The sequence below is a fragment of the Typopeltis vanoorti genome, chromosome 1, assembly GCF_054136105.1.
Source record: "Typopeltis vanoorti isolate ZY-2024b chromosome 1, IOZ_Tvanoo_1.0, whole genome shotgun sequence".
Classification (NCBI taxonomy): Eukaryota; Metazoa; Arthropoda; class Arachnida; order Uropygi; family Thelyphonidae; genus Typopeltis; species Typopeltis vanoorti.
This window is the reverse complement of record NC_143549.1, coordinates 129,707,272-129,734,943: the sequence shown is the minus strand read 5'-3', so window position 1 is coordinate 129,734,943 and position 27,672 is coordinate 129,707,272. Positions and strand designations below refer to the sequence as shown.

At 35.6% G+C, this 27,672-nt stretch overlaps 1 protein-coding gene across 1 annotated transcript in view; it reads right to left on the bottom strand.

Annotated features, from left to right (window-relative positions):
- Nucleotides 1-27,672, bottom strand: part of LOC150110424 (protein O-mannosyl-transferase Tmtc3-like) — a 123,992-nt gene that overhangs the window by 26,798 nt on the left and 69,522 nt on the right. The window contains exons 4-7 of the mRNA XM_090398059.1: nucleotides 15,742-15,827; nucleotides 13,609-13,713; nucleotides 7,227-7,342; nucleotides 1,842-1,925 (exon numbers count right to left, since the gene is read on the bottom strand). Of these exons, the coding sequence (XP_090254185.1) occupies nucleotides 1,842-1,925; nucleotides 7,227-7,342; nucleotides 13,609-13,713; nucleotides 15,742-15,827 (391 nt within the window). The remainder of the gene's footprint in view (nucleotides 1-1,841; nucleotides 1,926-7,226; nucleotides 7,343-13,608; nucleotides 13,714-15,741; nucleotides 15,828-27,672) is intronic.

Genomic DNA, 27,672 nt, shown 5'->3' with positions numbered 1-27,672 from the left:
CCTCTATTCGTACCGCATCGTGATGAGCATTTAATAGTCTCCGAACAGATTGTTCCCAACGTTTCTTAAAAATGATCAGCAGTGAATTTGTGGTGTTCGAAAAGTAAAAGAATTTTATATTGCTGTTTGAAAGAAATATTATCGAATTAAAAAAAAAACCTTGCATAATGAGATTTCTGACTATAGAAATACACAAGTGAATCCTGTCGTACCGCAATACTCATAAGCACAAAATCCGTGGCACATGATGAATGTAAATGAACTTTTTCAAACGCTTACTGGTACACGAAGTAATAATAAACAGTTCAATTATACCCCACTTCCTTTTAAGGAGCGAGCGAGCGAGAGAGAGATTTAAAGTGACACTAAAAAAAAAAAAAAAAAGAAATATAGAGAGGGAAATGGAATGACAAGTTCCCTCCCACACACACACATCTGCCAGCAGTGAATCGTTTGTCAGATGAAAAACTCGGGGATGCTAATCAGGCAGGTAGAATGTTCTCAACCGCATCCCGAGAGGGATGCTTCACATTACAATATTCGATCCATTCTGTGGAGCACCACGTACGGAAAATAAGATGTCATAGAGAGTAGAAAGCCCATTTTATGATAGCTTAGATAGCGCAGAAGCGGCGTGTTCCCCGTACGACAATATCGTCATAAACAGCCTCGTTAGCTTGTCTCTAGGGGGTTGTTTGTGAAATTAAACCCGCCTCTCCGAGCCACGACAAAGTTCCATCATATTAACGCATGCCTTCAACTTACCTCACAGCACTCCCGTAGTGCATGAGCGCCTCCTGCAGGCGACCTGACTTCTCCATCAGACGCCCCATATTATTCAATAGCTTCACATTCCGGGGGTTCACCTCAATCCCCGCTCTGTACAACGTTTGCTCCGACTCCCTAGTGAGAAGACAGAGGGTTAATTGTACACGAAAGCACTTGCATGCATCGCAGCTCAGCCAGAGAGAGAGAGAGAGAGAGAGAGAGAGAGAGATGATTGCGCATAACAGTAAGCTAAGGTTAAAATTAAACACACACTCACTCACTATTACAAGATTTTCTGCAATTTCCAGCCTTTAATCGTACTCATATTTATGCATGCCTCACGCAAGATACTTAATAAACTATTTATTTTATGTTATTTTATTTATTTTATTATTTGTTTCTATACAAAGAAAAAGAAGGCATGAACTGAAAAAGGCACTCAACAGCAAACAAATAGGAATTTTTAAACAAACTGTTTCGCATTTTTGCAAGCCACAATTCATCTTCACTGGACAACATCCAGTTTTTTTTTCTTGCATTCTCACTTTACGTTGCTATCATTGGTGCATTATCGAAAGATATAGTCCCTGATCAATACACCCTCGGACAGATAACGTTTCCTAGTTCCATTATTTGAGTACAAGTATTCCCATATTATTGCCAGAAGATCGTTTTTCATTGGAAATACATTTGTTGCTAGGATACTTTCCTGAGCAACAATTGATCGAAGCGAAAATTCGAGACACAACAGCGAAATTGGCACTACTGACAGTAAATGCAGTGTTGGCACGCTGTTCAGAGAGATTTATAATGAATTGTAGCTGCATAGCGATCATGTAAATGACACTTAAACTAGTTTAAACACGTCACTCAAATCAGATCATAGGTTATTGAACTGCTTAATTTTATTATATGTTGCTTATGAGGTTACACCAGCGTCATGGAAAATAGAATCGCTTCGTATATATATAAATGCGCATGCAAGAAATTCACAGAATATTAAAACTTCTTCAAGAAATAATCGTACTTGAAGTACAATTATTTCTCCACTAATAAGATGCTGACAAACATACCAATCTAAACACCGCCTGGTTGTCTTGAGGCCGTAGAACAGCAAGAGAAGACAGAGTCCTACATTGGCTACAAGCTTCCTCGTGCTGAAAGAGAAATGGAAACTTACTTGAAGTTCATATTTAAGATTGCCGGTGAATCTGTTAATCTTGATTTACACAAAACGACAATATAAAATACAATTTAATCGTAGATATAAAACTCGTTAACTCTTGGATATAAAAATCGCTGTTAATTAAGCTGCAACTTCAAACTGAATTGAACTTTATGTGAGGTAAACGTCTCACCTGCGGTAGCGGAGAATACTCCAGCCGAATGCTATCAGAAGACAAAATCCCATGCTGGGGAGGTACAGGACTCGTTCTGCTACCACAAAACCAACAGAAAAAAACAGGTTTGTAGCTGGCAGGAATGGAGCAGCCATTAGAAGAAGGCTCTGAAAGGATGGGTTCAATTTGAACTGTTAGACATACTTAAGCGAGAGTTGTAAGATTAAGGGGCAGTTCTAGCCCCTTCATCCTTTTATTTTGTGCTTACACAAAACATATACATTCGTCATATACAATGAAACATAAAATAGGAGAACAAGTGCACTCCACGAAGTTCTCTCTTTTACACCTCGAATTTTTACAAATTATTCTGTAGTGATCATAGTTCATTTAGCAGCAGTTAAGTAATATTAATAACAACATGCATTATTTATAACGATATTGGAATGGAACATATTTAGTTTTCAAATGAAGCACATTGACACTGGGCAATCTGCTATAAACCTTCAGTCTACTGTACATCTATTCATTGTCAATAAAGTGCAGAAGTTACATTAACAACCAGTGAAAATGAGCGTTGGACTTCCGTCTAATCTAAGGAACGTGTAAAGGAGGAGGCTATCACCAAGGAAGCAAAGGATTGTCGGAAGAGTGGTATGAACGTTTCGGCAGTCCAATGTTTAAACTTCTTCAATCTATAAGAGTTCAGATTTGTAGTAAGAAACAACATAGATCTCTACTAAAGGACAGCTACACACAAACCAATATCAGCCATGATAATTCATTGCGCACATGCAAAAAGCATTGTAAATGGTCCTTCGAGCATTTCAGTGAGAAATACAGAGTAATGAATCATAGTATACTGTTTTTCAATCTGGTAGACAAGTATGGTTGTGGCAGATGAATAGAAATTCTTTATATCGGAGTGTACCATTTCAACCGTGAAGTTTGGTAGTGGTGGAGATGTAATTCTATGATCGGGTGCTTTTTCTCTTGGATGGAGTTCAATCCTGTAGTGATGTGCTCTGATGGACATGCAACACTTCTGGATAACTCAATCCTTCCAACATTCCAGTAGTTTTAATACGATTGCACACCATATTTAACTGCTGATGCTACTGTGACATAGTTTGAAGAAGACATTCTGAAAAATTCTATTGGTTTGAAGAGGGGTATTCATCACAAACCGTTTGGGATAAAACCAAACGTTCGGTGTGTGGGTCAGATTACGTTAAGCAACGGTATGTTAAAGGATATGAGAAAAGAGAATAATTCCGAGTACTACATCCATCACAAGCTGGTAACGATTCTGTTTAGAAAAAGGGAAACACGTGGCCTGAGCCAAGTGAGAGCGTGCACGCTATTCAGGTGTGTGCGCAATTGAAGTTTCTCTGAATTGGTTTCAGAGTGCTACTTGTTGCACCATAGTATACATTTATGCTCCAGATGAGGGGGTGATAAACCGTTAGTTTTCTATAGCGCCTGCCAAATCTTCCAGAGGCCATTTCGCCAAAATAAAAAATAAAAAAAACAGGATGCTTTATAAAGATGCGACAGATTATTCAAATCCTTACACATCTGAACCTGTTTTATGATAAGTAATCGAACGCCCTTTAGCGGAATAAGTAAACGAATCATTGCTACTTATTCCAAGAGTTGTAAATTAAAAGAAATTTATTCGTGCATCTGTAACAAAATGTCAAATATATATCCTTCAGTCCAACTACTGCCAGACCCTACTTATTATATCCGCATCCAGTGATCAGGTATAGCTTTGTTAATGAGTCTTTTGGTTGGTCAAGAGATCTTAGTAGTGGTACAATATAAGCGCGTTCCTTCACAGGCTCTTTTCATGAGGACTGAGCTATGTTTAAGAAGTAATTTTTCTTAATCAGCGTACTACAAATCTACGACAGGAAGGAGAGTTTATCTTTTAATGGGAACATACGATGTCCTTTGGCCATAAATATCTGGATTGAAATTCCATCTAGGAGGCGAACATTTATTTTTTTTTGCAACTGAAAGTGAGTTAGTTGGTATCATACTGAGGTAAATGATTTCCATCCTGGAATAATAAGGGTTTTTCATTCCGCATACAGACAAATCAGCCAGAGAATTTACGCAATTTACAAACATAATTCACTAGCCTCATAAACTTAGTTACTTCGTCCAAAGTTCAGAAATAGTAAGAAATAAGAATGATTTGTTACTGTTTATGAAATTACGTTAGAGATATAGGTGTAAACATTTTTATTTAATTGATACGCTGATCTTCAATATTTTTATTTTGTTGCAATATCGTAATAGTGTCGCTTGGGCCTTCCTTCAGAACACGTACTACAATCCCACTCAGTTACGCCTGTATAATTTATCCATTATTAAGGTGCTAAAACACTATCCTGTTTAATTTTAAATTTAAATTACGATCAGTTATGGTAAAGATCCACGATATAAAAATTTCATTAAATTTTGAATCTGAATCATTTACTAACACTTATAGAATAATTTACTTTTTTATGGTTTAAACAGGACAGCGTTTAATACCTTAATAATGGAAAAATTATACGCCATCTTTATGCAAAATTCGTAAATCTTTAGTAATATCTAAAAGTACGCAGCTGCTGTGATAATGACGCCTTCCAGAGCGAAATTTCTATCAGTTTTATCCCAAGTTTCGAAATAATCGCTTTCTGTTATAAATAGGTTGGTTATAGAGTGGATTAGTAGTCCATGTAGCATCGTATGAGGTATTAGAAAGAGGCTAAAATTTTATGTACAGTTTGATTTAAAAAACAACAGATAATTAAGCATTCACTTATCTGGCGTTAATCTGACATCGATTTTAAAACAAGTTTTTTTTATGCAGAAGGATTTACTTGACGACACTAATCAGTAATCATTTAAGCTTAGGATTTCACTTAAATATTTGTCAGGATTAACGATGTACCTCACACGTTATTTATTTCTTGGAATTCCATAGGGAGACTCCACCTGATAAAGAAGCTAAAGAAAACTGGTGAAGAATCTTCTTTGCAAGGTATTAGACAAAGAGTAGAGTGTATTTGAAATAGCGCTATTGCAATTAAGAATTATTGTTTTCAGATTAATGTTGAAGAGCAGTCAGCATGATGCCACCGATTCTTCACGAAACCATAAAAGTAAACATTTTGACTAAAAACTTTCAGACTAATGCTATAATTCAAAAACATCTTGAGACAACATCAGTATTGCTACAGCTGTGTTCTATGTGAGTAATTGTCCTTTCTTACTACAGGTTTGAAATAACAGATTTTGTAATTGCTCATGTTCATTTGAGTTTACTGCAGGATCACGTTTCGACATGTCATATCAGATTTACAGAACGTGTTCATTGAATTTTGCATGAAACTCAGACGAAAGTGAAAACTTATGAAATCTTTACAGTAGTGTTTAGTGATGAATGTGTTTGAAAATGATGAGTTGGTGAGTTTTGAATCCACTTGGAAATCAAGACCATTTTTTTTCTTCCTTCCAAGAAAGGCATTAAGGGGTGAATCAAAATGCATATTTTCTCCACAATGTCTTCTTGATCGAAACACTCCAGTCATTGAAACATATTTCACCGCGACACTGGAAATTATAAGATGACATCAGAAGAAAAAGTCGACGGTAGTGGAAAACCTTCACCATAACAATGCTCCTGCCCATTCCGCCTTGTTCAAGATTAGTTTACCATTAAAATTATTCGTTTTTCTTTCCAATTTCTAAGAAAGATAGAACAAGATCCAAAGAAGCAGTTTAATTCTAACGTCACTCACCAATCGCAGAATGCTGGTGTTTCCATTGGTCGCGTGCAACACCACTTTTCCTAGAATGGTGTACAAAAGGACTGTTCCAACGTTTCGGGGATCATGCAGCGACCTCACCAGAGGTACGGATTCCGACGACCAATCACAACAAAGCGAGTTAGGGAAGAGGAGGATCCACGCATTGAAGGCCACCAGGTGGTTATATGTGAGCACGCGGGTGGAAAGGGACGACGCAGCGGAAGGGTTGTCGAACCTGGAAAAAGATTGAAAAGAGATGTAATATCACAATGAACGATCACAACTTTCACGATAATTAACAAACTTTTGACTTAATACATTAAGGAATCAGACTAGCTTCTCCCCACAAAAATACAGACCAATATGGACATCGTGCTTGTATGTTTTTCATAATGCAATTGTCTGGTTATCGTAATGAAAAGGAAGTCGAGGAAATTGAGTTTACCTGTTGAATGCTGGGAAGTGTTGACCCATCACTTTCACCCGAAGCACCAAGATCACCAGGAAGGATGCGAGTGTGATTCTTAACTTCAGTACTCTGGACCGATACCAGTGCGGTGCTTTGGGTTTACTGATAACTATACACTGAAGGAGTTCTCTGTTCAACGGTACCTGTCAAGGGGAAAAGAATGGTGGATTATCTTCACGTGCTTATTTCCAATTACATGACGAATGATTTATATATTTATTTTATAAGAATTATAATGCATTAACTCATAAAATATTTTTGTATGCTTTATACTTGTGAATGAACAAAGTGTTCTGTTGAATCTGGGCTACTAAGACAGTGTTCAGAGAGAGAGAGAGAGAGGAGAGTAACTTGCGTAGCAACTCATGGGCATCCATTGCATTCGTTCATTCGGTTTAGATGATCTATTTTAAGGGAAAAAAGAAATCATTCGAAATAGTGAATAACAGTAACGCAAAGCGGGAAATTCTGAATATTGCATTAATGACGTCACTTTGTAGAGTGATGTCATTCACATATGTTAATATTTTTAGGATTTCAATCTATTCAATCTTCTTTTACGTATTATGCCAATGATGTATTATGAATAAGTAATGTCTTTATAAACATAACTTCAATAATGTGGGGGAGATAAAGCCTAACTGCATGGTTTTCTACGTCTGTCAATATGTGTATTCACAGATAGGTTTCTTTGTATTGCAGACGAAAAAAATCTTCAGTTTACGGGGGGAAATTCCCTGAATCCTGGTCATCGCACTTATCCGCTGCTTTCTTGGGGTGCTTTCCAACGATCCAAACGTATAAAAATATTCTTAAATATATAAAACTTAGTCTGTTCCTTACCCTGTTCAGCACGAAGACATCCATTAGGACACACAAGACAAGGGCAGTGAGGGCCTGCTCTTTACACAACATCCCTGCAGCTGAAAATAATATGGGCAGTACAACCTCTCGCCAGCCTGAAACACAAAACAAACATTTTATTAGGTTTTTGAAGCAATTCAGAAATTCACTACTATAAACAATAACAGGAGATAATTTATATATAAAAAGGGCTGTATTCCACAGGGAACACATTTTCAGGGGCGGGAATGTGTCATTAATACACGGAATGCGATATATACAGAAAGGTAGAAGATTCCACGGGAGTTTATATATACATAGAAACGACTTTTCGTTATGACGGATATCCATATTTGAGAACTCGCTCGTCATGGAACAGATCAAGTTTCTTTAAAGAAATTCAAACAGCAATAGAATATCAAGAGAATTCGTTACTGCATTCCTTCTTCAATTCATGACTTCCTAAGATTTTTTTTTCCATGTCAGTCGCATTTACATGACCCAGATTACTTGCCATTCCAACTCTACCAACTTGCTTTTTTTCCCTCTCCCGTTCATGTTTTTATAGGCGAACCATCTTTATGTTTCGAAATATGTGTACACACATGAATGGTTTGTTTATTTATTGAGCAGTTAGATTAGGCATCCACAGAGAGTTGCAGATCGAATCACGCACGAAGAAACATTTCCAAACTGCAGACTATAAAACGCTTTACAGACTGCAAAATTTATTTTTCAACAAAAATAAAAAAAAGGGAGAAAAAACTTTGATCAAAGTTTTCCAAAGGAATGACGCACATAACTACTAATGACATCTACTGGAATATTATGGAAATATCAGCGATTTTACAATCCATTGGAAGGAAGGAAATCTTCGTATTATATAAAACAAACCAAATTTTGGTTGATGCACACAAAGCACTGGGGGGGGGGTTAAATATAATCTATCAGTTGCATGTAATCAGTAAATCGAAATCCAATGACCTATTTGAGGAGCTGCGTTTATGGTCAAATCTCGGTCTTAAATATATTGAAGAAATCCTTTCTTTGCTAAGCTGAAACTGTCACGTGGATATTTTTTATGACGGAGCAGACGCATAACAGAGTTTTTTAACTCTCACGCAAACAGGTGGTCTTCGTTTTTAAGTTCACTTACTTGCGAGGTGAAAAACCGGGTTATCCCTTAGGGAAGGGAGCATTCCACTTTCGTATAAGGCCAACAAACCCATCTTTAGTTGAAAAAAAGCCTTTAATTCCAAAGAAATGTTCCTAACGTAAGCAATGAGAATGGAACTCAAGTGTCGTCCAATGAAAAGATTTATTCTTAATACTGTCCATCAACTGGACTACAAATGTGCAAGGGAGAAGCAGAGTTTAGAAAACATGAAAAAGACATCAAGGATTCGTCTTTCGATGTATTTGCTGAAATCTTCATAACAGTTTTTTTTTCCTATTTTCTTGATTTTACTTGTGCAAGTTACAAAAATTGTAATTTTTGCAACTTTCCAAAACGTTTGGCAAATCCGATGCCAAAGTTCTGTGGTCAGTTTCGAAGCGTTTTCGATGTCGGTTTTTAATATTCTTTATTTCTATAGTTATTTCAGATTTTTTCCCAATAAAAATAGCATTATAAAGAGCAAAACAGTTTTTTATCTTTCAGTTTTGAATCTAGTAGTTTAGCAACGTAATTACTGTCTAAGTGAAGCACATTGCCTCTATAAAATGGATGTCTGGACAGAAAGCAGTTATATGATTATTTATTCATTAAAGTTACATTATTTAAACATCGCAGTCGAGTGAACTAGTTTTTAAAAATATGAGCGTGTAGAATGCATTTTATTATACTTTGATCTATTTTTTTTAAAATGTATTTTTGACGTTTACTTTTACCAACATTGACGTTTACCGACATTGAAATGGCACGACAGAAATTTGACTGCGATTCCATCAAGTGTGGAGTTATTAATGTTAGTTGGATGATGTTTTGCCAAACAAATTACCAATAAAATACACCGATTGAAACTAATCATAAATATATGGAACTCTTCTTGTGTTTATTTTCAATCCTAAATTTTGTTAAATTTCATCCAGCCAGAGAGGAGCTATTGTACGATATAATTCAGACATCTTTTGTTCCTTTGTGTCCCTGCAACAGTTTGATTTTAAAAAAAAATGAGTAAAATTCGTCTAACCATAATACAGGATAAACTTGCATACGAAGGAGAAAACGACTTTTAACTTAGCTTACACATTTTGCATAATACATTTAAAAAGAAAACGTAATAAAAAACTATGATGAAAACAGAGTGGCACGTGAAACTTTGATATATTTGTATCATCGATTAAAATGAAATAGATTGCTGAATGCAGAAGTCGTTTGCAGCTTGGTGTGCTGTATATAGCAATTCCTGGATTTTGGCACGACGGAGAGCAACAGCGACACATCACAGTTCATTCTCGCGTGTTTTTCTTAGTAACACTAATCGATGACAACAAGCATTCGAGCAGAAGACAAACTCTGCATTGCTTTGATTCAACAATGAGTGCGTAAAAGTTAACACGCGCAGAAGATTTAGACTTTATTTGGAATTCGCAGGGGATTCTGAAAAGCAACATTTTACATCGTTTATCCAAGCAGTTTGAACAGGAAGGTAGTGTAAAGTCACGACTCTGAAACTATTCACTTAGTGTTCGTTCTTCAGAAAATACTCAAGCATTCCAAGTTGTAATGAAGCGAGAGAAAAAAATGAAGACTAGAATTTGAAGTAGGGACAGAGCAGAGTAGAACAACGCAATGTTTTTTTTCCTTTCTTTCCAAACGGAACTTACTTTTCATTTGGTCCGCAGAATGTGCAATATGGGGCGAACCAAACATTCTCACCAGTTTCACGGAACACATAACCAACATCTGATCGTGTAAGCAGCACCATCAAGGCACTGTTTAATTGGATCCATCTTCGAAACTACAAATTCCAGTCATTATCTGCATATGCTGCAGAATGACCTCCTTCCATAACCAATATAACTGAACCGCCTCCCAGAGGCTTATGCAAGTCGGCACCACATTGCAAATGTAGTGTGGGATTGTCTGCACACTATCGTCGGTGTTCGTGTAATCTTACGCAGATCGCCACAACTAGACATTTTGGCCACCTCTTATGAAAAATTCATGAAAGTGATGTTCCACGTAGGAATTTTGTTGATGGACAGCCATGATTTGTCAGTTCCATGTTTGATCTGGAGAGAACGATTTTCCGATTATTTTATCTTCGCTTACTCATATAGTATTTTAATATAGGATAGGTTTACAATCGTTCTTGAATCGGGATATAGAAAAGTTTCTCCAGGAAATTCTCTTTATTCGTCCCACAATGCAGACAAATCAGCCAGAAAGGCACGTGCATTTGACAGATATAAATACTGTCGAAAGTTTTTCATTTTCTTACAAAGTTAAATATACTCGACAAGAATGTAAGCAAACAAAGTTTGACATAAAGTATCTTCACCACTTGGCTACTCGTGTACAGAGGCTGTTAACTTCTCATCACTTGCTTTAGTATGTCATTTTTAAGTAATTTTCCAAACGGAAATTTTTTTCCAAACGAAACTTATTTTTCATTTGGTCTGCAGAATGTGCAATATGGGGCGAACCATGCTAAATGTGTAAGCAAAGTTCAAGTACAGAATATTGCACATTCTGCACATCCATCTTTTGAATGTATGGTAGCTCAGCGTGCAAGACTCTTCATATTAGCCATTTTTATGATGAACAATGCTGGGAGGATGAGTGAATGTATCTGCCAGTAAAAAGTTGACTTACAATAAATGGAATAAATTCTAAATACTTTTTGAATAAATGTTTGAATAGATTCTATATGATTTATGATAATGAGTCATAAATCATACGTATGGTAGCTCGTGTTTCGGTCGCAGCTGAAGTATGTAATATTACACTATTAGAGTTCAAAGGAGCAATTGTGGTAAATTGTTTAGAAAAATATTTAAAATAATTATTAATTTAAAAAAAAAAAGAAACGTATTAACAATTAATAGTGAACACTTTCCAAAATTTGGATATTTGCATACAGTCTGATTGGTTCATTCACGTTAGGATGATTTCTTAGCGTTTCATATGTTTAAGGTAAAGACGCGATCGAATTTGAACTTTCTGGAGTGAAGACGTTTTGTCTGGTTCTGAAGAAATCTGTGTCTAGTGTCAATAGCGGGAAAAGCAAGGCTAGACTTGTCGGATTCCAAAAATGTAATATAGTTTTGATGTTCTTCAATTCTAATCAAGGAAGAACGGGGCAATCTGTCCAAAATGGGAAAGAGGACATGAGCAGGGTGCTTCATAGGTACCTGATAAGGAAAGAAGTGGTAATGCATCCTTCGTGGATGGTAGGAAGGAAGCATATAGGTTGAATTTATGAAGAATCCTTGCTATTTGTTCCGAGGTTCCTTTAAGGTAGAGATTGGATTTCTTTTCACATCGGATTATAGATTGATAGAAGGATGATAATTATCAATAACGTTTTGAATAATAGTTTTGTTGTATCCACTACATATCAGATTGCTTTTAATATTATTCAGTTCATCTAACAAAAAAGGAATTAGAAGATCAGATCATATAAGCTCTGCGTACAAAACTCTTCATAATAGCCATTTTTATGATGAACGATGCTAGGAGGATGAGTGAATGTATCTGCTAGTAAAAAGTTGACTTCCAATAAGCTGAAGAAATTCTAAATACATGTTGAATAAATGTTTGAATAAATTCTATATAATTTTGTTAGACGTGTAAGCCGCGAAAGTTACTTTAATATGTTTAATGCACCTGTTCCATTAAAGCTATTAATTTAGTGTCCCATAATGCAAAGAAAACTTCCTTTTGGGCGTGTCTATTTCTATGCCAAGTGAATAATTTTCTACAACTATATCTGATTCAGAGTATTTTATTAATCACTATTTGTTATATATGGAAATATATGACTTCATTACTTCAACATCACTTCTGGGTCTAGTTTCCACTGATGAGACCTCAGTAAAGGTCGTAACCAGTCTAGGCAGCGGCCCTTCTCATAATGCATAGCAATATACACGTCCGAAAGGGTACGTGCTTTGCATTATGATATTCTAAAGCGGGTAATGTGAAGTCACAACATTTGTAATATAAGTAGCTTTGTTTGTTTACACTTGGATAAAGGATTAAATAAGAATATAATTTATTGGCAAGCATGAGATATAATACCCTGCGTCACAGCCTTAAGTGCTTCAGTAGTAATTCCGAAACAATGACAAAAGTATTTGAAAATCATTTACAGATATTAGTGTAACTCGTTGAAGTTGCTAATCAGGGCAGAGGAAATGGGATATATAAAACGCACGTTTGTCTTAAATCAATATGTAAAATACGTAGCGAAAGCATAATATAGCACATAAAATATTTTTAAGGATCTGAACCTCAAGTTCATAAAGTATGTAACAATAGCAATAAATGCATTGCATGGATTTTTTATGTTCCTTACAAAATCTTGAATATTTTATTGCAATTTTTATGGTGATCAAAGCTCCAGAAAACTAGATTTTATTGCGTTTTTGAGTAACTTGCTGCGATGTTTTATTATTATTTTTTTTTCGACATTGGGCGTTAGTGGTCTACGAATGATAACCAAATTTTTGTTAAAAAACTGACATTAAACTAATTCTTTCAGAAATACACAAATTTTATTATCATATAAATGCTACTGAGAAAAACAACACAACCCACAAATAACTCGTTCTGCAATCAAAATAATTTTTGGGAAGTAATATGAGTTCACGGCTTACAAAAAATTTACAAACGCATTGAAATCTATTTCTTAAAAACCAGTTAATAATTTAATTTAATTTTATATTTTCAATAGAAAATAAGTAATAAATTATTTCAGATGATAAGCATATAAATAAATAATATATAATAATAACTACAAAAGAACAGTGTTATGCTAATGTGATACGCATGCGCAGTAGCTTGGGCGTCACTGTTGTTGATTTTCTATCTTCGTGTAAGCTTTTCCGCTATTTTCTGATTTTAGATCTTAAAATCATTGCTGAAAAAATTCTTAGTTCTTATTTAGGTATTTATATTTAGAAACCTAAATTTAAATTGCAAAATATGATCCTTTTTGGATCGACTATTGTATTTAGTACTTTATTTTCTCTACCAAATGACTTTGCTCATTTGTCATAATCATTGGATTCAATTCATGTTCTAAATTCGATGTTACGATTCTATTTTATAGAAGAAAACTAGCCAATGAATATATTCTTAGAAAGCTTATATACTTTAATGTCTAAGATCTTATGTTCTTAAGATCTTAAATTTCATTACGGATGTCATTACCTGGTCGACTGTTGATTTTCTCGGCGTCGTCTGGACGAAAGTAGCACAGCAATGATCCCAGGAAGCAAACCGCTGACAGTAATTCAGCCCGACCGACTATACTGGCTACCTGGGAAAAGAATGAAACGTGTTTATTACCTACTAATTCAAACAATCACGTGCTAATCTGAAGAAAATATTAGTTAAGAGTTAATCTATATGAATATGCAGCATCATGTCTTCCGTAGCTAATATGTGTCGCTTCACATAATTATGTCTTCGTGAACAACTTTGCTATTGGTATTCCTCTGCAGCAAAGAAAACTGGTGGGTTTATAGAAGGACGTGACTTCGTCAGTGGCATAATTGGAAAAAATGATTGGCAGGATTTTCTCTAACGGCATGCTTTTCCTGAACGATGTCTACCTGTGAAGAGATTGAGCACAAGAGACATAGCCAGAAGTATTGAGACTTGTTGGAATTTACTAACATTATTTTTATCGTTGTTTTTGTGCATATTGTCATTCTTGTATTTCTTGATTTTCAGAAGGTACTTTACATTCTCAACAATGAACATCCTCATCCTAATTTCATCATCATACTCCTGATATGTACTTTCAAAGGGGGTGATACTATGATAATGCTGCATGATTAAGTTTACATTATTATTAACTTCCTATTAACACCTATTTTTCTGAATCACTTATTACATGAGATCTCATATTTATGTCTTATAAGGACTTTTAACTGCGACAATTCCTCTCGCATGGTGTTTAAGCGATCATATCATCTGAGATTAACTCTGCTAGTACACTATTCAATGTTAATAATGTCAACTTTATTTCTAATATGATTCTGCAATTCACTTCCAATTTTTCTCAGAACTTTCATATCTGTGGTCGCTTGTCTTTGACTTTATTTCTTACTTATCTCTCAGAGCCATAAGTTAAAATTGGTTTAATTTCTCTCTTATTCCATATACATTTATTCATTTGACTTCATGCTGTACCTGCTTTGCTTATTTTGTTGTCTATTTCCATATTTAATTTGTCATGTTCACGAAGACAAGACAAAGGCTATGAAAAATAGTGTTTGTTTTTCTATTGTTAACTTTCATACCGTATTTTATTCTGGTAGTTATTCAGTTTAGCTAGAGAATCCTGCAGCCTTGTACCGGATTAATTTAAGAGTATAACATCATCGACATAAAGTCAAGAGCTGAGTTTTAAAAGCATTTCGAATTTTGGTGTTAAGTTTAATGCCACTTCTATTCATAATATTACCCATATAGATGACAAATAACTATAAAGACATAAAGACAGTGTGTACCTCTTATTCCCGACTTTATATCGATTAAAAACATTTCGAATTTTGGTGTTAAGTTTAATGCCACTTCTATTCATAATATTACCCACCAATTAATTCTTGACAATTAAAACAATAATTTCAGCAAAATAGCCTTCTAAATCGCAGCTAACCTTCAGGCCTTCTTAGTAAGTATGTATTTTTTTTTTTTGCGGTACCACTTATTTTTAGAGGAATTTGGTAAACATTTCAAGAGGAATTACGTGGTAGAAATCAACTGAACAGTGTAATCTTAACAATGTCTGAGACATTTTACTTTCTCCTTTGCAATCCCCACCACCATTTTGGTCCGGCTGCATAAAATTCTCAGGACAGCTAAAGAAGCAGTATGATATAATCAGAAACAAAAGAAGAGAGCGATCTCATTTGAAAGATCTTTCATTTTATAATCTAATTGAGTTGAATTTCTTAAGTATTTTATGAACATCAGGAAGAACTGTTTTCCAAACTGGCTCAAAAAAGGTGGAATGGTGCCACGTGTAGAGGCGTCTCTGAGGAGGAAGAAATACGTCCAATAATTCCTTTCTTTTTTTGAGTCCTATGGAGGTGAAATTCTCGACAGAGCTTAATCAACTTAAGAAACACTCATATTCAAAATTAGATCGAAATAAGTGTGACCGACAGAGACCTTTGCCTATTCAAACGTCTCTACGCAAACCTCTCTTCCGTTATTTTCAAAGTACTCCACTTTGAATGTCGTTAATCGAATAAAAGTGTCAAAGCAATAATATGGAATTAGAATTTGCTCGATAAGGAAAACTTATTAGAGGATAGGAAGTGAAAAATATACTCACAGCGTCCGTATGTATGGGATGAACAGCGAATAGTAAGGCGGCAACCAAGGCATGGTCGACTCGCAACACCAGCCGACAGAACCTGGAAAAGAACACAGCAGACGCGTAATTTTTCAGTGCAAGCATCATGAATATGACGTCATATAATGACAATGTGTGACGTCATTTTCATAACCTAACTATTCAGATCAACTAAATTTACCCGCAAACTTCGAATTTGTGCAAAATGTGATTAACTGCAATAAAGACGAAGTTTATCGATTACTTTAGCAGAGTAATACTGGAAAAATAATGGAGAAGTTACTCAGTTATTTCTTTATATTTAAATAATTCTGTGAGGCGTGTTTCACGAACGTAGCAGTAATGAGTGCACGTCACGATGCGTGTCTGCTAAATGGTTCAGATTTCTGGGATTTCAGAAGATTAAACTAGACAGAACAATAGCACGAGATAAACGATGGCGAAGTGTTTTCCTCTTTTGCTGACGGCCAGAATTAAATAACATTCCTGGAATTCTACCTTCTGCAGTTTCTGTGTTTCTTGCTGGGAGGGATTCAACTTTTGACAACGCTCTAAATAATTCCTCTTGGATTTCAGGATCTCATTAAAAGGGGGGGGGGGAATCGGTGCACATAAAGAGGAAAATAAAAGCTGTATTTAAAGTGAAGAGACTTATTATGATGGATCTGCAGACAAGACACTCATTGTACGTTTTAAACCTGAATTAAACGCAATCTCACCGGTCTCGTAAAAATAAACACATAAATTGTTTAAGAAAGAATGGGAGAAAATGTGCTCGAGAGAAAATTATACGACGATGCAAGTATGTAGTGATTAATGGAGAACATTGCAAATAATTTATCAAAACGGGTATATGAGAAGGCATATGAATTCCAAATAACGCAGTTTAGTTGCAGGATAAATATTTTAATTTCATTCATTTCGTTGAGAGAACGTATATCATTAGTTGGTGTAGCTTTATATATTTACAGGACATCTTTATATTAGTAGCACAGATTGCATTCGTGTAATCTCTTCTGCTGATTGGTCAGTAGAGTGTTAGAAGTCCGTGATGATGTGGAGCAATGAATCATGCACACACACACACACGCAAATTCGATCATGAGATGCTTCCTACATCACGATAACTTCGTGCCATCTCCATGTTTCTTTCAACACGACAATGTGTCTTAATGCCATGACGCGATGGTTTCACGAAAAGGATGATACGGATGCACAGGTTTCTGATATTAGTCCGCTCGAACACATTTGGGACGAATTGGAACATCAAGTTCTGTTTTTTTAATTAGGTGACAAGACGTGAGGTTCCAGTTGGTCCCAAAGGTGTTCGATTGGACTAAAATCAATTCTTTATTCATCAAAACTAGTGGTCAGAATGTGTAGAAAGATGGAAAAAATAATTAAGGCAAAACTGGGCCATATTCGGGAAGGATCTGTATATATACACACACACATAACGGCCACTGGTTTGGAAACCTTTTACGCTGACGTACGTAAACGTCACTTAAGTAGCTTATATGCAAAATACTTGATCATGTGCTTCATCACGTGTTTTAGGCAACTATTTAATAATTCTGTTGGTCAGTAATGGCGAATAGTGTTGATCACAATGGGAAAAACAAAGCATTCTCATTGGCTTGCTTTATGGTTACACAAAGAGACTCTATAACAAGATTCTCTTTATTGATATACCACATCGACAACGTGATGACGTCCAATACATCAGTACAATTACGATTCCTTTTGTTAGCAACCTTTCCAAAAAATTAGCTAACCTTTTAAAATCACATAAGATCAGAGTGGCATTCAAACCAATCAACACTATTCGGAAATTTTTAAGATCACCGAAAGATCCTCACCCATTCTACAAGTACTCTGGAGTATATAATATACCTTGCTCATGTGGTATTAGTTACGTAGGTCAGACCTCTAGAAGCTTTGAAACGAGAAAGATAGAACACATAGGATATGTCAGAAATAACAGACAAGACATTTCAGGCCTTTCATGCCACTTTGCCTCTACTAACCATCACATTGAGTGGGATAAGAGCCTTATGCCATACATAGAAGATAACTACCATTCAAGAACCTCTAAAGAAGCAGCTACAGTCGCCGTAAAACTGAAAACCTAAACAAGAATCAAGGTCTAATTTTACCAGAAATTTGGAAAACTTTTATCAGATCATTAAACATCAAAGAAATGAACTTTCATAACAATTACGTAATGAGCCATAACGAATAAATCACGTTAACGAGACACGCACAATACCAATTTTTTGTATGAATTAGAACTATCAGTTATAACCTAGTCTGTAACCTTCATTTTAGCTTACTAGTTTGTATTCCCTGAGGATGCCAATAGAAAAAGATTGGCGAAACATGTAGGAAGATAAAATAAAGCTACTTGACAAAGATTATAAAAAAAGTGTAATAGTCTTATGAATAATTGTCAAGAAAAAATTCAACATATTAGAGGATTTTTGACGTAGTCGGTCAATCTCTGAATAAAACTCAATGCATAGTACTAATACTTTAGATACCAATATAGGCATGGCTCCCGTTTGTATAGAATGCAAGGTTTGATACCCTCGACAGAAAACTCATTTTTTTTTAAAAAAAAAGCTATCCTCTATAGGAATAGAAGGAACAGTAGACGGTTGTTTTGAAGAAACTGCCTGCAAGACAGGACAAAAGCTTAGGAGAACATACAAGCACCACTTAATAAGCTGAGAGATAAGTTGATCCCTGTAGCGCTTCGTCAGTAATAGAAGACATCACTGATATAAACAGCCTTTCCATCAAAAGCTTATTATATCAATAACTGATACTCTGGTTTCCATCCGACGAGAATTTAACAAAGGCAATGTAAATGCGCAGCACAATTTTAATCCAATAGTAAAATAGCTTCTAAACAACTCGATTTTCCTCTGTGTAAACAAGATGCGATTGATGTTAATTAAATCCCGAAATAAGAGAAGGCTTACAAAACAGTCTTTTAATATGTCATAAATGTAATTGTTGATGAATAGGAAGAATACCATCCTATTAAAAGGGTGCTTATTCTTCATCAGTACACTGGTACTGATAAAGACATAAGCAGATATGGAAGTCTCATTACAATTACTGTACCACTATTCTCCAAAAGCTGAAAATTCTGAATATTAATATTCTATTACATTAAAGACATTGTTCTACACTTTGTAAAAACCTCCACATACACAAACCTGTGCGAACCCTTACTTTATTACTTCGTTTCCTCCTTACAAACTTCGCAAAATGTAATCTTTGTAAACCAGAATATTACAACCGATAATATACAAGACAGATCCAGAATAGGAATCACAGTGAACGTTAATTTATTTCATTACTTATTATTATTAGATAGATGGAGTTTGTCTATTAATACTTCTGTGCATTTGGAGTCGTAGAACTTCTATAATAATTACTTGTTCGTTTTTCGTATATTGAAGTAATTGCATTGTCTATTTTTTTTTCATTTTGAGTTAATTGTGAGAATTTCAGTTCAGACAGAGTGATCAACGTTTCACATTAAAAAAACAGCGGTTCATATTGGTACAGTTGAGAGGAGAAGTTAAATGCTTTCTGTTAATCTTGGTTCAAGAAACTTCTCTTAGAAACAATTCTATTTTGATGGAGATTGAAAAAGTACGCATTGCAAATATGAGGGTAGAAATCATCATAGAAATCAAAATAGAAATTTGATACTCGAAGTGCTAGGACAGGCACTTTTTTTTTATTTTAGCAAAAAAAAATTCTCTAAAGATTTCACTAGCCGTCGCGAATTATTATTAATTTTTATTTTTATGGTTGGTTGGTCAGTCTACAGTGCACTAGTACGGTGGATGGGCAATAAGGAACCTATTCACATTTGAGTCGAAAAGCTGTGGGTTGTATTCTTTGAGAAACGCATGTAGTGGAAGACTGTTCCAGAGGGCAGCAGTGGAAGGGATAAACGATGAGGAGAAATTTGTTCTGTGGGTTTGGAGGTTGAACTGTAAGAGGGAGCTGGTTAGATTCTGCATCAATAATTGACATCAATTATTGATGCAGAATTCCCCCACTTATTATTAATTATTAATTAATAATAAGTGGGGGAATTATTTATTCCCCCACTTATTACACCAATTATTAATTCCCCCACTTTAGAGGGGGAATAATTGATGTCAATTATTCCCCCTCTAAAGTGGGGGAATAATTGACATCAATAATTCCCCCACTCAAGAGAGTGGGGGAATTATTGATGCCAATTCTGATGAACACCGTCCGTAGAAGTATTTATAGAAGATGCAGGCTGCGGAGACTGAACGTCTGTACGAAAGTGATTGGAGTGTATTAGTGAGGGAGGAGTCGTCAATCAGTCTAACTTCTCTTTTCTGTAGAGAATCCAGTATTTTTAGGGCACCACCTCAGATATGGGAGCAGAATTCAATGTTCGGAGAGATTTGTGATTTGTATAGAGTTAAGAGCTGTTTGGAGTAAAAGTAACGCCTCGATCGAAAGAGGAAGCCTCATTCTTTGGATGCAGAGGAGGAAATATTTGGAATATGTTTGTGCTAAAAGAGATATATTTGAGGCGAGGCTAGAGTTATTCTGAGAAGTATGAATCTCATCTTTTTTTGTGGGAAATAATGCAGAGTTTTGTTTTGCTATCATTGCAGTTGATAATTTTATCCAAACCCAGCATTAATAAATGCCGTGAAGATCGCAATTTAAAGTAGTAGAGATTAGAGTTCTGGTGATTTCTGCTTTACATGGTTTGTCAAACGAAAAGAAGGAGGAGTGTGTGTGCTATCATTGGCAAAACTGTGTACTGGATTGGTAGTCAGATGGAATATATCGTTTTTGTGTATAGAGGAAGAGAGTGTGAGACAGAACAGAACCTTATGGGACCCCCAGCATTAGTGTATAACGTAGACAGATGATGAGGAGCCATCATTGGAAGTGAGCTTCCGGCCAGAAAGCTGGCTACCCGATTGCAGAAATGAGGGAGAGGGAAAACCAAATGATGGGAGTTTTCTTAATCAACCTTTGTTCCAAACTAAGCCAAAAGCCTGGTAGATATCAAGGGCAACCACTTGATATTCATCACACCTTTCAATAGTGCTTATGCAGAGATGGATGGAATAAGTTAGTAGATCCTCGTTTCATCAACAGTGAGGAAATCCATACTTTCAGTCATTTATTAGATGAGAATCTTCAAGGTAGAGTAGGAGTTAGCCATTGATGATTCTTTCGATTACTTTAGAAAGAATAAAGGGAGGAGCGACTGGACGATAGTTTGAAGATAAAGATTTATCACTTTTCTTAGTAATAGGTTGTATTGGATTTTCCAGACTGCAAGAAACGCTTCCTGTTTACATCTTATTAGTGGAATAAGATGTAAACAGGCAGCGTAAAATGGGAGTCAGCTCTGGGGCGCAGACCTTTAGAACCATTGGACGGATACCATCAAGACCAGGAAATTTTTGGTGTCCAGTTTGAGCAAAATTTTTCTGATCTCTTTCTGGCGAAAGGTTAAACGCGGCATTGAGCGATGAAAGTTTGCAATAGTTGGGAAAAATTTACCATGATCAGCTATGCAAGAATTGGAGAAGTTTCAGTAAGCCAGGAGGTTAGCTTTTCTGTGGCTGATGACGCAATATGGGTGTAACAGTGGTAGGAGTAGTGATGGCCAAAGCTATTGGCTGTAACTTCTGCCCAACAGAAGGCATGGCTCCCGTTTGTATAGGATGCAAGTTCCTACTTTTATCTCTCTCAAAATCAGTTTTTGATGTGGCGATAGTTTTCTTGTAGCTATTCCGGGCTTTAGTGTAGGCTATATAGGCTTGGAGTTCTTTTTTTATCCAAACCATTTTTGGTATGCTTGACTCTTTTTTTTTTTTGTACAGCCTTGGAAGGACCAAGGCTAAGACAGTGGATAGGAATTTAGGGTGGAGCGAAGAATGAATTTTTTCAAGTCAATGAGAATTATTTCAGTAACTCTTTCTGCATATAGAGTTTGGTTCGGATGACAGGAAACAGTAATCGGAACAAGGAAATGAGGTGTAGAAGTTGCGAAGATCGTCTCACTTGGCTTTCTGGGAATGTCATATAACGTGTGCATATGAATGGCTGTGTTATTATATTGCTTCATGGGAGGGGGGAGATCTGCACTACATTTGTGTTTGTGGTCTGAGCTACCTAGAGGGCAGACAAAGTTCACAGCGTACTTAAATGGATCGCTGGTACCGAAGAGATCCAAGATGTTTGAGATTGTCTGGTATTCTGCTGGACAATTTGTGTGAGCTCGTTTTTGTTTGCAAAAGTCACAGCTCTACCTTCTTTCTCTCTGCAATTGGAAGTGGGCAGTCAGCTGGTGTTGTGGACATTGAGGTCTCCGAGGAAGATGGCTTCGCTTTTTGGAAGTATTTGTTTTTATTGCTTAAAACAGGTTCTAAATGCTCAGGCAATTTTTCTTATTTGTCTTTCTTTATAATATATAATTTAGTTTTTTAAGATATCTTTAAGACAAGTGAAACTTCGCTGTGGAAACGTTCCAAGAATGGCTTTATTGAAGGAATGTATGTATAGCACTTTATTGCATAATATTGTCTGCTTAACTGAATGAAAGATGTCTAAGTTGAAATAACACGAACATTTTTCTGTTTATATGATCTTATACAGAGGTAGTAGGATTTTTACTTCCAGAAACTTGAGTTTTTCATTCCGTAAATTAGACAATAATCCCCAGAGGATTACACGCAAGTAACACACATAATATACTGGCCTCATAGCCTTAGTCACTTTTACTGTAATTCCCCCCCCCCCCCGAAAAAACAGTATCAAACACATCAGATACATAGGGGACAATTGGTGACGGTCAAATTAATATTTTAACTTTTGTATTTGCAAGGATTAAAAAAATAAAAACGATTAAACAAACAAATCATTTCAAGTTGTTGCTTGCACTAAAGAAATCTCCAGAATCAAATGAAGATAAAGTAAAAGTAAGTAGTTGAATACTTGGAATACCAGTTGAACAGGAAGGTGGAGGGTCTTGTAAAAGAAAGAGAGAGGGGGGGGGAAGGCATGCAGAATGCGCAGCCTCCAGAGTTCGAAAGAAAGAAAGTAATGACACTTTGTCAACACTAACAAAATACTTCGTCTCGAAAGAAACTCATATTCTCCGGTGTAATGGAGCATGGACGGAACGCTAATTACTCCGACCACCCTGTCGGCGGTGATACGGAAGACAAATTCAGCCAGGCAGCTAATGGGCTACGGAAAAAGTCTTAATGGGGGATGGGAATAAAAGTTCGTGACACTTTAACAGGTGCTTGTAACCGCGAGGATCAATACGTACAGAGAATTGCGTCGGAAAGAAAGTCTGTCAAGGTCACTGCTTCTGGAATGAGATTGGGGGGGGGGGGATTGGCATGTGCTAATTCACTGCCCACTGATTCCAAAAGTGATTTTTTATTATATTTTATTTCATTAGTTTTGATGTGTGAATTAGTTCATAATCATGCTGTCTGATGCGCTCTTGGCAACGCCATCTATTCTGTTAATTAAGCTAAACAAATTTTTAGCACTGAGGAACTCGTAACGAACTGTTGATTTTGCGTTGATGATGCCGGGTTAATAACGCTAATAGCCGTTTAACTTTATCGTGATAAATTGTCCTATAATGATAAATTATTCCCATAATTATGAGAATATTTCAAGAGCAAAACTACAGTTATTATTATTTTTAATAATAATAATAATAATAATAATAATAATAATAATATTGTTATTATTATGATAACAAAAAAATCTAGCGAATATGAAGATTTGGTAAAACATAATAATTTAGCAGTGATAGAAGTGTTGCAAACGGTAAAAGACATTAAAATGAGTATTAACGCACTAAATGACAGGCAACACAATTTGATGAAAGAGCCATCCGAACTCCGTCAAGAACTTCATTCTCTAAAACTACAATACGAACGTTTAACTCAGCAACAACATAAAGAAGATCTTGTCATAAACGGTCTTTCTGAAACTGCACCTCCAGAAAGCCTCAAAGACGTAGTTTTAAAATTAGGCCATGCAATTCACATCCCCCTACAGCATAACGACATTCAGACCGCAAATCGGATTCCTAGGAAGAGCAAAAAAAAGGCTTGCTAACCTGCACCAGTCATAGTTCGTCTTACAAGAAAGTCCAAAAGAGACAATCTCATAAAAGCCAGCAGACAGAAAAAACCAGTTGCCAAGGATTGAACGCACTGCAAGACAACACCAGTCTTCCTATCCGAATATTTAACACCATTCAGCCAGAATCTGTTGTACCAAGCAAAAGAAGCAAAAACAACAACAAAAAAAAATACATTTTTTGTGGACCAGAAATGCCAAGATATTCTTGAGGAAGTCACAAACTTCAAAGCCGATACGAATTAAAAGCTCAGAAGACACAGAAAAGCTGCCGCAGTGGGAAAAAAAAGTCTCCTAATTAGTTCAAAAAGAAGACCACAACAAAAATGAATATGAACCATCAAAACAGATGCAATAACACCAGAATAAATCGGCAATTTTACTTTGATAAGACCTTTCAGATCATTCATTTGACCTGCCAAATATCAGCCTACTTCCAACACAGCAATCAAATCAATATATATATATATATATATATATATATATATATATATATATATATATATATATATATATATATATATATATATATATATATATATATATATATATATATATATATATATTGTGTGTGTGTGTGTGTGTGTGTGTGTTCAATTTTATAAGCTAGGTTTTTTAATCCTTTTTCCCAAGTAAGCAAACAGACAAGTAAGTCGAGTTTGTGGCTGCACGTGGTGCAACACTAGGCAACTCGTTAAAGGTGGAATAAGCTCAGATCACTTTCCTTAGAATTTTCCCCTAATGCAAAGCACATTTCCTTGCGGAGATGTAAAGTTTATATATATATATATACATATATATAACTGGTGTCATCCTCAGATAAGCTCATTAAAAAGCTTCGAGGATGCAAGCAAAGCCATTCCATTTCAACCGAGATCAACAACAAAAAAAAGAATTATTTATTACATTATAGTACTATAGTTATAGTGGTTAAAAACATTAAAAGCAAAATTGTAAAATATGTATAACTTACTGTTATACTATAAATGCTGTTAAAAATGTAATTTTATCCAATTGCAAACTATAAATTACCATCTATAGTAACTATTATTAACACATTATAGTAAAAAAATATTAAGGCCTATGTAGCTCAGTAGAAGTGGCACTTGCATCTTCTGCACTAGGCAGCCCGAAAATAGTTCGTCTAGTCGCTGACTGGACGAACTTTTTCTAAGCTTTGCGTCCCGAGTTAGTCGATCTATGGCACGGGCAAGCGGGTTTTTTCTCCCGGAAACTCCGGTTTTTCGTTCCATAAACTCCAGAAAATCGATCGTAGAACCTACATTATTTCGGACAGTAGCATATCTTGTTTGGACTAGGTCTATTATATCATTATAATTAATGATAAACATGGGCCAGCTGACTTTTGGATGGATTGAATTGACCACTCAGTCTCCAAAAGCTAGATAGGGTGAAAAAGCCCCGCCTACTCCCTATAAGGGAGAGTAAAAAGACGTTAGCTTATTATATATATCTATTATATAATGTTCACAACCACGGTTTAGTACAAAATGCTAAATAAATATTTTTATTGCTTAAAACAGGTTTTGAATGCTCAGGCAATTTTGCTTATTTGTCTCTCTTTATAATATATAATTTAGTTTTTTAAAGATATCTTTAAGACAAGTGAAAATAATAACAGTTCCGCGTTTCCTTGATAACAATAAGTTGAGTTGTCAAGCCTGAAATAGGCGGGCCATGCATCGCTCAATGGTAAGAACCTTGCCATGCGTTCACCTTACGCTATTAATATACAGACTGCACTTTAAACCAGTGTGCTCGCTGCTACAGCTGGAGGAAATGATAAAAGGAAATTCACAGGCAGCATATGAAATTTACTTATTTGAAGCAGGAAAAGAAAAAAATAATAAAAAAGTAATTAATATACAGTATTTAAGCTCGCCAAGTAAGCTTTGAAATTGAAGCTACAGATAAAACTGTGCTTTTCAAACATACAGGTAAGCGTGCATGGGAGAACGTTAGCACACACAATATCACCTACATCTAAATATAAATATATAATAATGTTAAAATGCATGCATTCGACAGGTTGGTTGACTAATTTGACAGCGTATCGATCCTTCAACCAACTTCGAACTATGATTTCAAATGCCTTTAGGTAGTAGATGAATTTCACCTCCCGGTGTGAGACCATCAGTTTTCTTTTCTGGAGATCTATAGTAGGTTGAATATTTCGTCTCAAGAAAAGGTTTTCCCATTTTCTAACTATCTGTACTAATACTAATCCTACAGAGAACTAGTGATGAGAAAGTGGAAACATTTATGCTACAGATAATCTCTCTATACTTCTTCCCAATGTTGTCTTTTAGCTACCATCTCGGAGGAGGGAGGAGCAGTACGACTCAATTCTCACGAGAACGTCTTAGAACGGATCAGTCGCTTCTCACTCACTCTATTCACAATATTTGAAAGAGAATACACCCTTTGTAGCTGCTGTATGTTTATTTATAAACATAAATTAAAGATTAATTTTGAATTAAAAATTAACAGCGAATTTTTTAATGCAAGCACTCAAAGCAGTATTATGAATATTGATTTTATACTTTTGAAGTATAAAAAAAACTGTCACATATTGCGTGTGATATCAGGTGTGTTTTGCGAATTAAAATATTTAAGAAGTTTTTTTTTTACATTCTATAATGCTGATGAGGAATTGAACTCTACATTCAAAAATAAAAAAATGTAGAGTTCAAGTTTTGCACTTGTCTAGAATGGTTTCCCTCTAGAAAACTAAAATTGAAAAATAACAAACAACGTAACAAACAACTATGACTTCAATCTCCATCAACCATTTCAATTTTTTTTAAAGGAAAAAGAAGTTGATATTTGTTCTCCACTGAGTTCAAAAATATAACGATTTCGTCGTTACATCTGAGATTGTGTATTTTGGCTAATTCATCCAGTAGATTCTCCCCCCCCCGCCAAAAAAAAAACTACTTGAAAAAAGATAGACGCAGTGAAAATGATGTCTTAATACACTAAATCTATAGGGTCCGTATATTTCGGTCTCCTCCTCCTCCTCTTCTTCCCTCCTCCTAGAAGAAACAGGCGATGCATTTTTAGATTTAAAAGCTACTTAGGTGTAAAAAAAAAGCAAATAAACACGAATAAGGAAACAACATCGTTTATTAAATCACCCGCTTACTTTTCAGACAGTCACGTTGCATATTCCAACGTCTTCTTATGTAAAAGACAAATTAAAAATTTCAACAAACCTTAATTAGTTTTGTGTATACGAATGTGGAGATTTGTCAGTGCTGGCTTTGCCAGAAACGAAAGAACGAATTTGGACGAGGCGTGGAACGGGAAAGAAACTTAAAAATGCAACACTCGGTCTAACTAGAGCAACTTACGGTGTTGGTGTAAACAGGCAAAAACAAAGTCATCGCTTATGCATTAAGCGAACGAAAGACGGAAAACAGGGAACGAAAGGGGCCTATCGGATTGTAATAGAAAACCAAAGGTGATAACTCTTGATAAATGATAGAAGAGAGAAGAAGAGGATGATCAGAAGAAGGTTACCATCAACAAAGATTAAAGAATAGCAAATTTCTATTTTTTTAATGGTAAATGTTAATGTTTTAAATGTAGCGATGGTGGAAACTGCAATTGATCGTGCACAGCAGCAGCTGCTAGCTAACAATACAATACGATGTTCGGGTTGCAGTGTTGGTAATTAGGGAAGGTGT